At 38.9% G+C, this 13274-nt stretch overlaps 2 protein-coding genes across 2 annotated transcripts; both read right to left on the minus strand.

Moving 5' to 3' along the window:
* Positions 1-6748: 6748 nt before the first annotated feature.
* LOC145890099 (pre-mRNA-splicing factor SYF2-like) lies at positions 6749-7219 on the minus strand. The gene is made up of 2 exons (XM_082981138.1): positions 6886-7219; positions 6749-6807 (listed from the first exon to the last, which is right to left on the minus strand). Exons 1-2 carry the CDS (start codon positions 7217-7219, stop codon positions 6749-6751), a joined length of 393 nt encoding a protein of 130 aa, XP_082837264.1.
* Positions 7220-11070: 3851 nt separating this feature from the next.
* LOC145890100 (pre-mRNA-splicing factor SYF2-like) lies at positions 11071-11541 on the minus strand. Its single transcript, XM_082981139.1, has 2 exons — positions 11208-11541; positions 11071-11129 (listed from the first exon to the last, which is right to left on the minus strand). Exons 1-2 carry the CDS (start codon positions 11539-11541, stop codon positions 11071-11073), a joined length of 393 nt encoding a protein of 130 aa, XP_082837265.1.
* Positions 11542-13274: the final 1733 nt, after the last annotated feature.

The following is a 13274-nucleotide window of genomic DNA, read 5'->3' on the forward strand; positions in this document are numbered from 1 at the left end:
GGTGAAGATTTAGATCAATGCAGGGAAAACGTTTACAGGTTCAATATCCATGGAAACGAACTACCATAAATCCGAGAAAGCGTCAATAAGTGTCGATTGGGCAGTTAAGGTTAAGACGACCCTGTTGGTTTGATTTGTCACTTGAAACCTGCAGGTAACTTACCATTGTTCACGTCATTGTATGAGGTATTTAAAGCCGGAAGTCTGTTCCCAGCATGCACAAAACAGATTGTGTGGTTTGCCGACGTGTATATTGTTGGAAGTATGGCACCGACTACAGGTCAATAGTGATGGATAATGGCGGGCGCTTGAATGAAACAGCATTTTGATAAGCCATGTTGAAATATTGCAAACATTTCGTTGTTGGAATGATAAAGACGAGTTAAATCGATCAAAATTTAAATATCTCGAGGACATGGGGATGTGCATCTCTATATGTATCACAAGCGGTTGACAAAGTTAAATTCCGTAGCAATACCTGTATAAAAGTTTTATCAGTTGTGTGGATACATTTCATGTCTATACAAGCTATCAGCAGTACAGATGCGTTGGAATCCTTTTTCTTTAGCACTGAGTTGCATCGGATGTAGAACGCCTCTTCAGTGATACATATGATACGTTTGGGCGAGTCATCTCTGCATTCGTGCAGATTTAATTTTATTTGAAAAATTACGTGCACAGTATTCTGCAACAAATTTAATAGATTGTTGTGAAAGAAGCAACCAAAATTGTGAGTGGTTTACATTCATACAGTAATATATCAATATGGGTATTAATTTATTTTGTTTTTGATGATCTGGCTGACTGTCGTGTGTTATTAGACACGTATCAAGACTTTGGTGATTTGTGAAAACCTAGCAGAACAATATGAAAATTGAGCTTCTTTTGCCGTTTGTGGTATATATTTAAAAATGCCTCGTAGTAATGCTGTGATGGGGTCTCGTTGTTTGGCGATGTGTTGGTTAAAAAATTCACGATAGTATGAGGGTTACTGAAAATATTTATATTTTTGCTGCTGTTAAAAGGTTATGAGAAATCATTTGCCATCAACCTAATTTAGTGGTAACTCATAACGTGCGCGTTTTTTCATTACTGATGTGCACTTTATTGATTTGAACTCGTTATGGCCAAAACATATAACTTAGTAGAAACAGAGCAGAATAGCATTTGTATGTTTCGCATTTAAAATACATTACATAACACAGCTTATAAAACTGCTGTTTCAACCAGCAAACCACTCGATCTGTACTGTGTATGGAAATTCTCTATTCAATTACCAGATACAATGACGCGGAAGCCAGTCGTATGTTAAATATACAGGTTTTAGAAGACAAACCAAAGCAACGGGGTCGGCAATGAAACTCTAATTGCTAATAATTTTACCGGAGCCAGAATATCAAGGTACACCTGGAACTCTTGTTTTAAAGAAAGCATTAATTCAACATTGCTTTGGTATTTCACACCAAATAGATAGTTGTTTTTTTTTGGTGGGTTGCACTTGCAGATCCAGCCGCTTATGCAGGAGCTTAATTGGGTGGCGATCAAGCGGAATGATTTTTTTTCCTACACGTGAAGATATATTGTGCATGTTAGTGTTGTGCCCCGTGTTCCAGGTAAGCATCAACTAAGTGCGGGGAAAACCGACAATCAACCTCTTTTGATTCCACGGGAACAGGTTTCCTGCTTTGATTTGTCATAAACATGTGGGAAGTTACTGCTGATCATCCCACATGTTTTGAACAAAAATTCAAACCTACAGGTTGGGTGGTATGTGGTGGTAATAAATAAGTGTTTGCTAGTTACCAAAGTGTTGGTGAGGCTAAACATAGCTCCGAAACCTTCAAATAAAAATTTACCGCAACAAACATCTTTTGTTTCTTAATTGTGCAAATATTGCCTGTCTCAATTAAATGATAGTCGTGAACCAAATTAAAATTAAAAGTATTTTCCGCAAAAAGCAACTACGCAGATGAAGGTCGTTCTCGGCGGCGAGAAGGTTGCTCTGTTCTGAAAGCTCTCTTTTGGCAGCAAAAATCTCCAATGCTTTGGATTGCGCAACACCGACTGGAATTCACAACTAACACGCAAATATGTACCAGAAACAAAAGATGTTTGTTGCGGTAAATTTTTATTTGAAGGTTTCGGAGCTATGTTTAGCCTCCCCAACACTTTGGTAACTAGCAAACACTTATTTATTACCACCACATACCGCCCAACCTGTAGGTTTGAATTTTTGTTCAAAACATGTGGGATGATCAGCAGTAACTTCCCACATGTTTATGACAAATCAAAGCAGGAAACCTGTTCCCGTGCAATCAGAAGAGGTTGATTGTCGGTTTTCCCCGCACTTAGTTGATGTTTACCTGGAACACGGGGCACAACACTAACATGCACAATATATCTTCACGTGTAGGAAGAAAAATCATTCCGTTTGATCGCCACCCAATCTGTGTGTGTTAGCTCGTGCATAAGCGGCTGGATCTGTATGTGCAACATCAAAATGAAACAACAATCTGGTCTGGTGCAGATAATAACAGTATTTATATAAAGATGACCAACTTGAAAATCCTTGATCAGGATCCTTCTTCCGTTTTTTATTTGTATCCCATCGTTCGGCATCAGAGGCTGAGATATCCATTATCCTCATTCTTTCATAATCCACGCCTTTCTCTTCACATTCCTTTCTTTTTTTTTAATGTCCTCTAGTTTCCATTTCGTCCTTTGCTGACGACTTTCCCAGTTGGATGGCAACTTGCTTTTTCGGTCTTCTTCCACCACTTCGGCACGATTTAGTCTTTTAGATTCAAATCTTCGGTTTTTCAACGCTTTTAATTTATCCAGCCGTTCGTTTCGTTTACTTTCAACGGGATCGGATGAGATTTTGTCAGGTTCCATTCTGCTGATGTTGTAATATTAGAAATTTTTACTATGCGTACAATTACCGCATAACACAACAATAAACCTTCAACAATCGACTGCTGGTTAAATTTCAAAGCGGGCCCAAAAAGCATTGGGTAAAATGAGGAACGAGACTTATTACTGCGGTTAAGACCATAGATATCACAAGTTATGTTAGGTACAAGCATAGTATACACCACTCATACTCGTGTGTGTACTTAGGTACACGATACTAATTTTGAAGAGTTTGGTGATGAGGTTTACATAAACGAACGCGGAAGGTTAAAAAAAAAACGGGGGTCATCTTTGGCCCATCCAAGAAAGTTGAATATACAATCAACTACAAGAAGTACTATATTACATAAACGAACGCGAAGGCGTCAAAGTATGACTGTGAAGTTTTAATACCTATATAGGCCCTATCATCTACAGTTAACTAAAATACAGTACTTCTTGGATGGACCAAAGATGACCCACGGTTTTTTTTTACAAACGGTTTGCAATGCGGCGCCGCATATCATTATATTTTTATGTCGTTGCGCGGTTGGGAAGACATCATAGAAAATGGCGAATGAAAAACTTTTACTGGGTGCAATGATCAAATTTTTGGCAGTAAAAAGGCCCCCAAAGTTTAAAAATTACCGCTATCCATGTAGCTTTGAAAAACACACGGACCCAAAGTTGTATGTATGGAAGGATCCAAACAGCAAGTGACCATCTCGCCACGATCTTAGAAAGGTAGAATGATATTTCATGCGCTAATGCCCCAATGCTGATGTTGCGCCGACTTTGAAGTATTTTAAAGAAAAATTGGTGAAACTTACTATCAGAGATAACCCCAGTTAAGTCCAATTAGTTACCCCTGCAACATTTTTTTTCAATTTCAAAAAAGCTATCCCTGGTCTCCTCTATCATATAATTGCATAATCATACAAAAAGGACACTTGAAAGAATAACATCTACTCATTCTATTGAAACCTTTCCCCAGTACACCAAGATGCGTGCTGTCGTTTCTCTCAGTTCAGGCCAATGCGAACGTTTTGTTTTACCTGCGGTTATTCCCCGTTATGGGCGAAATAGGCAGCAAATTTTCACAGTAGACCCGCCCGCGTGGCTTCGCCCTTGGGACTTTAACTAGCTCTGAGGTGTATCCTTTTATAGACGGTATATGTCTTTTATTGCAATGCAATGTTGAATTACTCGTTGTTTAAGGGTTCATCACTGAGTTGGCGAAGCGTATACTTCCATTGTAACATTGAATCATAATTCAATGCCAAATAATATCTTCAGTTAAAAGAGAAATACCCTCGTAGATTGGTTTTGCTACCTTGACTGACATGCGCCCCTTTTTCACTTCCCTTGGTGAAGATTTAGATCAATGCAGGGAAAACGTTTACAGGTTCAATATCCATGGAAACGAACTACCATAAATCCGAGAAAGCGTCAATAAGTGTCGATTGGGCAGTTAAGGTTAAGCCGACCCTGTTGGTTTGATTTGTCACTTGAAACCTGCAGGTAACTTACCATTGTTCACGTCATTGTATGAGGTATTTAAAGCCGGAAGTCTGTTCCCAGCATGCACAAAACAGATTGTGTGGTTTGCCGACGTGTATATTGTTGGAAGTATGGCACCGACTACAGGTCAATAGTGATGGATAATGGCGGGCGCTTGAATGAAACAGCATTTTGATAAGCCATGTTGAAATATTGCAAACATTTCGTTGTTGGAATGATAAAGACGAGTTAAATCGATCAAAATTTAAATATCTCGAGGACATGGGGATGTGCATCTCTATATGTATCACAAGCGGTTAACAAAGTTAAATTCCGTAGCAATACCTGTACAAAAGTTTTATCAGTTGTGTGGATACATTTCATGTCTATACAAGCTATCAGCACTACAGATGCGTTGGAATCCTTTTTCTTTAGCACTGAGTTGCATCGGATGTAGAACGCCTCTTCAGTGATACATATGATACGTTTGGGCGAGTCATCTCTGCATTCGTGCAGATTTAATTTTATTTGAAAAATTACGTGCACAGTATTCTGCAACAAATTTAATAGATTGTTGTGAAAGAAGCAACCAAAATTGTAAGTGGTTTACATTCATACAGTAATATATCAATATGGGTATTAATTTATTTTGTTTTTGATGATCTGGCTGACTGTCGTGTGTTATTAGACACGTATCAAGACTTTGGTGATTTGTGAAAACCTAGCAGAACAATATGAAAATTGAGCTTCTTTTGCCGTTTGTGGTATATATTTAAAAATGCCTCGTAGTAATGCTGTGATGGGGTCTCGTTGTTTGGCGATGTGTTGGTTAAAAAATTCACGATAGTATGAGGGTTACTGAAAATATTTATATTTTTGCTGCTGTTAAAAGGTTATGAGAAATCATTTGCCATCAACCTAATTTAGTGGTAACTCATAACGTGCGCGTTTTTTCATTACTGATGTGCACTTTATTGATTTGAACTCGTTATGGCCAAAACATATAACTTAGTAGAAATAGAGCAGAATAGCATTTGTATGCTTCGCATTTAAAATACATTACATAACACAGCTTATAAAACTGCTGTTTCAACCAGCAAACCACTCGATCTGTACTGTGTATGGAAATTCTCTATTCAATTACCAGATACAATGACGCGGAAGCCAGTCGTATGTTAAATATACAGGTTTTAGAAGACAAACCAAAGCAACGGGGTCGGCAATGAAACTCTAATTGCTAATAATTTTACCGGAGCCAGAATATCAAGGTACACCTGGAACTCTTGTTTTAAAGAAAGCATAATTCAACATTGCCTTGGTATTTCACACCAAATAGATAGTTGTTTTTTTTTTGGTGGGTTGCACTTGCAGATCCAGCCGCTTATGCACGAGCTTAATTGGGTGGCGATCAAGTGGAATGATTTTTTTTCCTACACGTGAAGATATATTGTGCATGTTAGTGTTGTGCCCCGTGTTCCAGGTAAGCATCAACTAAGTGCGGGGAAAACCGACAATCAACCTCTTTTGATTCCACGGGAACAGGTTTCCTGCTTTGATTTGTCATAAACATGTGGGAAGTTACTGCTGATCATCCCACATGTTTTGAACAAAAATTCAAACCTACAGGTTGGGCGGTATGTGGTGGTAATAAATAAGTGTTTGCTAGTTACCAAAGTGTTGGGGAGGCTAAACATAGCTCCGAAACCTTCAAATAAAAATTTACCGCAACAAACATCTTTTGTTTCTTAATTGTGCAAATATTGCCTGTCTCAATTAAATGATAGTCGTGAACCAAATTAAAATTAAAAGTATTTTCCGCAAAAAGCAACTACGCAGATGAAGGTCGTTCTCGGCGGCGAGAAGGTTGCTCTGTTCTGAAAGCTCTCTTTTGGCAGCAAAAATCTCCAATGCTTTGGATTGCGCAACACCGACTGGAATTCACAACTAACACGCACGGCCTACTTTCTCTGCAAACCAGTTATTGGAGGGTTTCACCTTTAATATGTAGTTGGCGCAAAAAAAATATGTACCAGAAACAAAAGATGTTTGTTGCGGTAAATTTTTATTTGAAGGTTTCGGAGCTATGTTTAGCCTCCCCAACACTTTGGTAACTAGCAAACACTTATTTATTACCACCACATACCACCCAACCTGTAGGTTTGAATTTTTGTTCAAAATATGTGGGATGATAAGCAGTAACTTCCCACATGTTTATGACAAATCAAAGCAGGAAACGTGTTCCCGTGCAATCAGAAGAGGTTGATTGTCGGTTTTTCCCGCACTTAGTTGATGTTTACCTGGAACACGGGGCACAACACTAACATGCACAATATATCTTCACGTGTAGGAAGAAAAATCATTCCGTTTGATCGCCACCCAATCTGTGTGTGTTAGCTCGTGCATAAGCGGCTGGATCTGTATGTGCAACATCAAAATGAAACAACAATCTGGTCTGGTGCGGATAATAACAGTATTTATATAAAGATGACCAACTTGAAAATCCTTGATCAGGATCCTTCTTCCGTTTTTTATTTGTATCCCATCGTTCGGCATCAGAGGCTGAGATATCCATTATCCTCATTCTTTCATAATCCACGCCTTTCTCTTCACATTCCTTTCTTTTTTTAATGTCATCTAGTTTCCATTCCGTCCTTTGCTGACGACTTTCCCAGGTAGATGGCAACTTGCTTTTTCGGTCTTCTTCTACCACTTCGGCACGATTTAGTCTTTTAGATTCAAATCTTCGGTTTTTCAACGCTTTTAATTTATCCACCCGTTCGTTTCGTTTACTTTCAGTGGGATCGGATGAGATTTTGTCAGGTTCCATTCTGCTGATGTCGTAATATCAGAAATTTCTACTCTGCGTACAATTACCGCATAACACAACAATAAACCTTCAACAATAGACCTCTAGTTAAATTTCAAAGCGGGCCCAAGCATTGGGTAAAATGAGGAACGAGACTTATTACTGCGGTTAAGACCATAGATATCACAAGTTATGTTAGGTACAAGCATAGTATACACCACTCATACTCGTGTGTGTACTTAGGTACACGATACTAATTTTGAAGAGTTTGGTGATGAGGTTTACATAAACGAACGCGGAAGGTTAAAAAAAAACGGGGGTCATCTTTGGCCCATCCAAGAAAGTTGAATATACAATCAACTACAAAAAGTATTGTATTACATAAACGAACGCGAAGGCGTCAAAGTATGACTGTGAAGTTTTAATACCTATATAGGCCCTATCATCTACAGTTAACTAAAATACAGTACTTCTTGGATGGACCAAAGATGACCCACGGTTTTTTTTACAAACGGTTTGCAATGCGGCGCCGCATATCATTATATTTTTATGTCGTTGCGCGGTTGGGAAGACATCATAGCAAAAATGGCGAATGAAAAACTTTTACTGGGTGCAATGATCAAATTTTTGGCAGTAAAAAGGCCCCCAAAGTTTAAAAATTACCGCTATCCATGTAGCTTTGAAAAACACACGGACCCAAAGTTGTATGTATGGAAGGATCCAAACAGCAAGTGACCATCTCGCCACGATCTTAGAAAGCTAGAATGATATTTCATGCGCTGATGCCCCAATGCTGATGTTGCGCCGACTTTGAAATATTTTAAAGAAAAATTGGTGAAACTTACTATCCGAAATAACCCCAGTTAAGTCCAATTAGTTACCCCGGCAACATTTTTTTTTCAATTTCAAAAAAGCTATCCCTGGTCTCCTCTATCATATAATTGCATAATCATACAAAAAGGACACTTGAAAGAATAACATCTACTCATTCTATTTAAACCTTTCCCCAGTACGCCAAGATGCCTGCTGTCGTTTCTCTCAGTTCAGGTCAATGCGAACGTTTTGTTTTACCTCCGGTTATTCCCCGTTATGGGCGAAATAGGCAACAAAATTTTCACAGTAGACCCGCCCGCGTGGCTTCACCCTTGGGACTTTAACTAGCTCTGAGGTGCATCCTTTTATAGACGGTATATGTCTTTTATTACAATGCAATGTTGAATTACTCGTTGTTTAAGGGTTCATCACTGAGTTGGCGAAGCGTATACTTCCATTGTAACATTGAATCACAATTCAATGCCAAATAATATCTTCAGTTAAAAGAGAAATACCCTCGTAGATTGGTTTTGCTACCTTGACTGACATGCGCCCCTTTTTAACTTCCCTTGGTGAAGATTTAGATCAATGCAGGGAAAACGTTTACAGGTTCAATATCCATGGAAACGAACTACCATAAATCCGAGAAAGCGTCAATAAGTGACGATTGGGCAGTTAAGGTTAAACCGACCCTGTTGGTTTGATTTGTCACTTGAAACCTGCAGGTAACTTACCATTGTTCACGTCATTGTATGAGGTATTTAAAGCCGGAAGTCTGTTCCCAGCATGCACAAAACAGATTGTGTGGTTTGCCGACGTGTATATTGTTGGAAGTATGGCACCGACTACAGGTCAATAGTGATGGATAATGGCGGGCGCTTGAATGAAACAGCATTTTGATAAGCCATGTTGAAATATTGCAAACATTTCGTTGTTGGAATGATAAAGACGAGTTAAATCGATCAAAATTCAAAAATCTCAAGGACATGGGGATGTGCATCTCTATATGTATCACAAGCGGTTGACAAAGTTAAATTCCGTAGCAATACCTGTATAAAAGTTTTATCAGTTGTGTGGATACATTTCATGTCTATACAAGCTATCAGCACTACAGATGCGTTGGAATCCTTTTTCTTTAGCACTGAGTTGCATCGGATGTAGAACGCCTCTTCAGTGATACATATGATACGTTTGGGCGAGTCATCTCTGCATTCGTGCAGATTTAATTTTATTTGAAAAATTACGTGCACAGTATTCTGCAACAAATTTAATAGATTGTTGTGAAAGAAGCAACCAAAATTGTGAGTGGTTTACATTCATACAGTAATATATCAATATGGGTATTAATTTATTTTGTTTTTGATGATCTGGCTGCCTGTCGTGTGTTATTAGACACGTATCAAGACTTTGGTGATTTGTGAAAACCTAGCAGAACAATATGAAAATTGAGCTTCTTTTGCCGTTTGTGGTATATCTTTAAAAATGCCGCGTAGTAATGCTGTGATGGGGTCTCGTTGTTTGGCGAAATGTTGGTTAAAAAATTCACGATAGTATGAGGGTTACTGAAAATATTTATATTTTTGCTGCTGTTAAAAGGTTATGAGAAATCATTTGCCATAAACCTAATTTAGTTGTAACTCATAACGTGCGCGTTTTTTCATTACTGATGTGCACTTTATTGATTTGAACTCGTTATGGCCAAAACATATAACTTAGTAGAAACAGAGCAGAATAGCATTTGTATGTTTCGCATTTAAAATACATTACATAACACAGCTTATAAAACTGCTGTTTCAACCAGCAAACCACTCGATCTGTACTGTGTATGGAAATTCTCTATTCAATTACCAGATACAATGACACGGAAGCCAGTCGTATGTTAAATATACAGGTTTTAGAAGACAAACCAAAGCAACGGGGTCGGCAATGAAACTCTAATTGCTAATAATTTTCCCGGAGCCAGAATACCAAGGTACACCTGGAACTCTTGTTTTAAAGAAAGCATAATTCAACATTGCTTTGGTATTTCACACCAAATAGATAGTTGTTTTTTTTTGGTGGGTTGCACTTGCAGATCCAGCCGCTTATGCACGAGCTTAATTGGGTGGCGATCAAGCGGAATGATTTTTCTTCCTACACGTGAAGATATATTGTGCATGTTAGTGTTGTGCCCCGTGTTCCAGGTAAGCATCAACTAAGTGTGGGGAAAACCGACAATCAACCTCTTCTGATTGCACGGGAACACGTTTCCTGCTTTGATTTGTCATAAACATGTGGGAAGTTACTGCTGATCATCCCACATGTTTTGAACAAAAATTCAAACCTACAGGTTGGGCGGTATGTGGTGGTAATAAATAAGTGTTTGCTAGTTACCAAAGTGTTGGGGAGGCTAAACATAGCTCCGAAACCTTCAAATAAAAATTTACCGCAACAAACATCTTTTGTTTCTTAATTGTGCAAATATTGCCTGTCTCAATTAAATCATAGTCGTGAACCAAATTAAAATTAAAAGTATTTTCCGCAAAAAGCAACTACGCAGATGAAGGTCGTTCTCGGCGGCGAGAAGGTTGCTCTGTTCTGAAAGCTCTCTTTTGGCAGCGAAAATCTCCAATGCTTTGGATTGCGCAACACCGACTGGAATTCACAACTAACACGCACGGCCTACTTTCTCTGCAAACCAGTTATTGGAGGGTTTCACCTTTAATATGTAGTTGGCGCAAAAAAAATATGTACCAGAAACAAAAGATGTTTGTTGCGGTAAATTTTTATTTGAAGGTTTCGGAGCTATGTTTAGCCTCCCCAACACTTTGGTAACTAGCAAACACTTATTTATTACCACCACATACCACCCAACCTGTAGGTTTGAATTTTTGTTTAAAACATGTGGGATGATCAGCAGTAACTTCCCACATGTTTATGACAAATCAAAGCAGGAAACGTGTTCCCGTGCAATCAGAAGAGGTTGATTGTCGGTTTTCCCCGCACTTAGTTGATGTTTACCTGGAACACGGGGCACAACACTAACATGCACAATATATCTTCACGTGTAGGAAGAAAAATCATTCCGTTTGATCGCCACCCAATCTGTGTGTGTTAGCTCGTGCATAAGCGGCTGGATCTGTATGTGCAACATCAAAATGAAACAACAATCTGGTCTGGTGCAGATAATAACAGTATTTATATAAAGATGACCAACTTGAAAATCCTTGATCAGGATCCTTCTTCCGTTTTTTATTTGTATCCCATCGTTCGGCATCAGAGGCTGAGATATCCATTATCCTCATTCTTTCATAATCCACGCCTTTCTCTTCACATTCCTTTCTTTTTTTAATGTCATCTAGTTTCCATTCCGTCCTTTGCTGACGACTTTCCCAGTTGGATGGCAACTTGCTTTTTCGGTCTTCTTCCACCACTTCGGCACGGTTTAGTCTTTTAGATTCAAATCTTCGGTTTTTCAACGCTTTTAATTTATCCAGCCGTTCGTTTCGTTTACTTTCAACGGGATCGGATGAGATTTTGTCAGGTTCCATTCTGCTGATGTTGTAATATCAGAAATTTCTACTATGCTTACAATTACCGCATAACACAACAATAAACCTTCAACAATCGACTGCTGGTTAAATTTCAAAGCGGGCCCAAGCATTGGGTAAAATGAGGAACGAGACTTATTACTGCGGTTAAGACCATAGATATCACAAGTTATGTTAGGTACAAGCGTAGTATACACCACTCATACTCGTGTGTGTACTTTGGTACACGATACTAATTTTGAAGAGTTTGGTGATGAGGTTTACATGAACGAACGCGGAAGGTTAAAAAAAAACCGTGGGTCATCTTTGGCCCATCCAAGAAAGTTGAATATACAATCAACTACAAAAAGTACTGTATTACATAAAGGCGTCAAAGTATGACTGTGAATTTTTAATACCTGTATAGGCCCTATCATCTACAGTTAACTAAAATACAGTACTTCTTGGATGGACCAAAGATGACCCACGGTTTTTTCTACAAACGGTTTGCAATGCGGCGCCGCATATCATTATATTTTTATGTCGTTGCGCGGTTGGGAAGACATCATGGCAAAAATGGCGAATGAAAAACTTTTACTGGGTGCAATGATCAATTTTTTGGCAGTAAAATGTCCCCCAAAGTTTAAAAATTACCGCTATCCATGTAGCTTTAAAAAACACACGGACCCAAAGTTGTATGTATGGAAGGATCCAAACAACAAGTGATCATCTCGCCACGATCTAGAAAGCTAGAATGATATTTCATGCGCTAATGCCCGAATGCTGACTTTTGCGCCGACTATTTTAAAGAAAAATTGGTGAAACTTGCTATCCGAGATAACCCCAGTTAAGTCCAATAAGTTACCCCGGCAACATTTTTTTTCAATTTCAAAAAAGCTATCCCTGGTCTCCTCTATCATAAAATTGCATAATCATACAAAAAGGACACTTGAAAGAATAACATCTACTCATTCTGTTTAAACCTTTCCCCAGTACACCAAGATGCGTGCTGTCGTTTCTCTCAGTTCAGACCAATGCGAACGTTTTGTTTTACCTCCGGTTATTCCCCGCTATGGGCGAAAAAGGCATCAAATTTTCACAGTCGACCCGCCCGCGTGGCTTCGCCCTTGGGACTTCAACTAGCTCTGAGGTGTATCCTTTTACAGACTGTATATGTCTTTTATTACACAAATTGTCTTTATAAGGAGGCGTAAGTTACTGATAAGAACGTTGTGGTACATACGGGTTATGTAGAATAGAACAAGGTACAAATTTACAAACTTCTTGTGGTGTGGACACATTCATTTAAGACTTTACGCAGCCTGTGAACTATTTTAGGACGATAGAATGCGTGAATGGAATGACATACGTCAAGAGAGAAGAAGGCAGAACAATTGAGACAATCGGACCAACGCTTGCCTGCGCCTACCACTGCCCGTGCGCTATGAGCTTATCGAGCTGTCACACAATACATACAGTGCTTGTTACCGAGAGGCAGTATACGGATACTTTATCGTCTCAATTATCCTCATGACAAGTAGCAAAATGACCAAACAAAACGATGTGGAATATCCATGTTGTGCAGAACAATATTACGTCCAAATTAACAGACTCATGTTTAGACTTTCTGCAGACTAGATGTAACGCCAGGACAAAGAATACTTGACCTTAGGTAATAGAAAGACAACAAGGGCCTAAAAGCAGACGGGCAGGCAAGTTCGTGGTGGTCGGCTATCGTATTCGTATTTGAGAAT

This window comes from Ascidia mentula, chromosome 2 (genome assembly GCF_947561715.1).
Source record: "Ascidia mentula chromosome 2, kaAscMent1.1, whole genome shotgun sequence".
Lineage (NCBI taxonomy): Eukaryota > Metazoa > Chordata > Ascidiacea > Phlebobranchia > Ascidiidae > Ascidia > Ascidia mentula.

What these genes read in the sequence shown, in the direction of transcription:
- LOC145890099 (XM_082981138.1), bottom strand. Translation starts at nt 7,219, where the DNA reads ATGGAACCTGACAAAATCTCATCCGATCCCACTGAAAGTAAACGAAAC. An exon ending in TCCTGATCAAGGATTTTCAA is followed by an intron (nt 6,808 to 6,885) that starts GTTGGTCATCTT and finishes TTGCACATACAG; the next exon opens with ATCCAGCCGCTTATGCACGA.
- LOC145890100 (XM_082981139.1), bottom strand. Translation starts at nt 11,541, where the DNA reads ATGGAACCTGACAAAATCTCATCCGATCCCGTTGAAAGTAAACGAAAC. An exon ending in TCCTGATCAAGGATTTTCAA is followed by an intron (nt 11,130 to 11,207) that starts GTTGGTCATCTT and finishes TTGCACATACAG; the next exon opens with ATCCAGCCGCTTATGCACGA.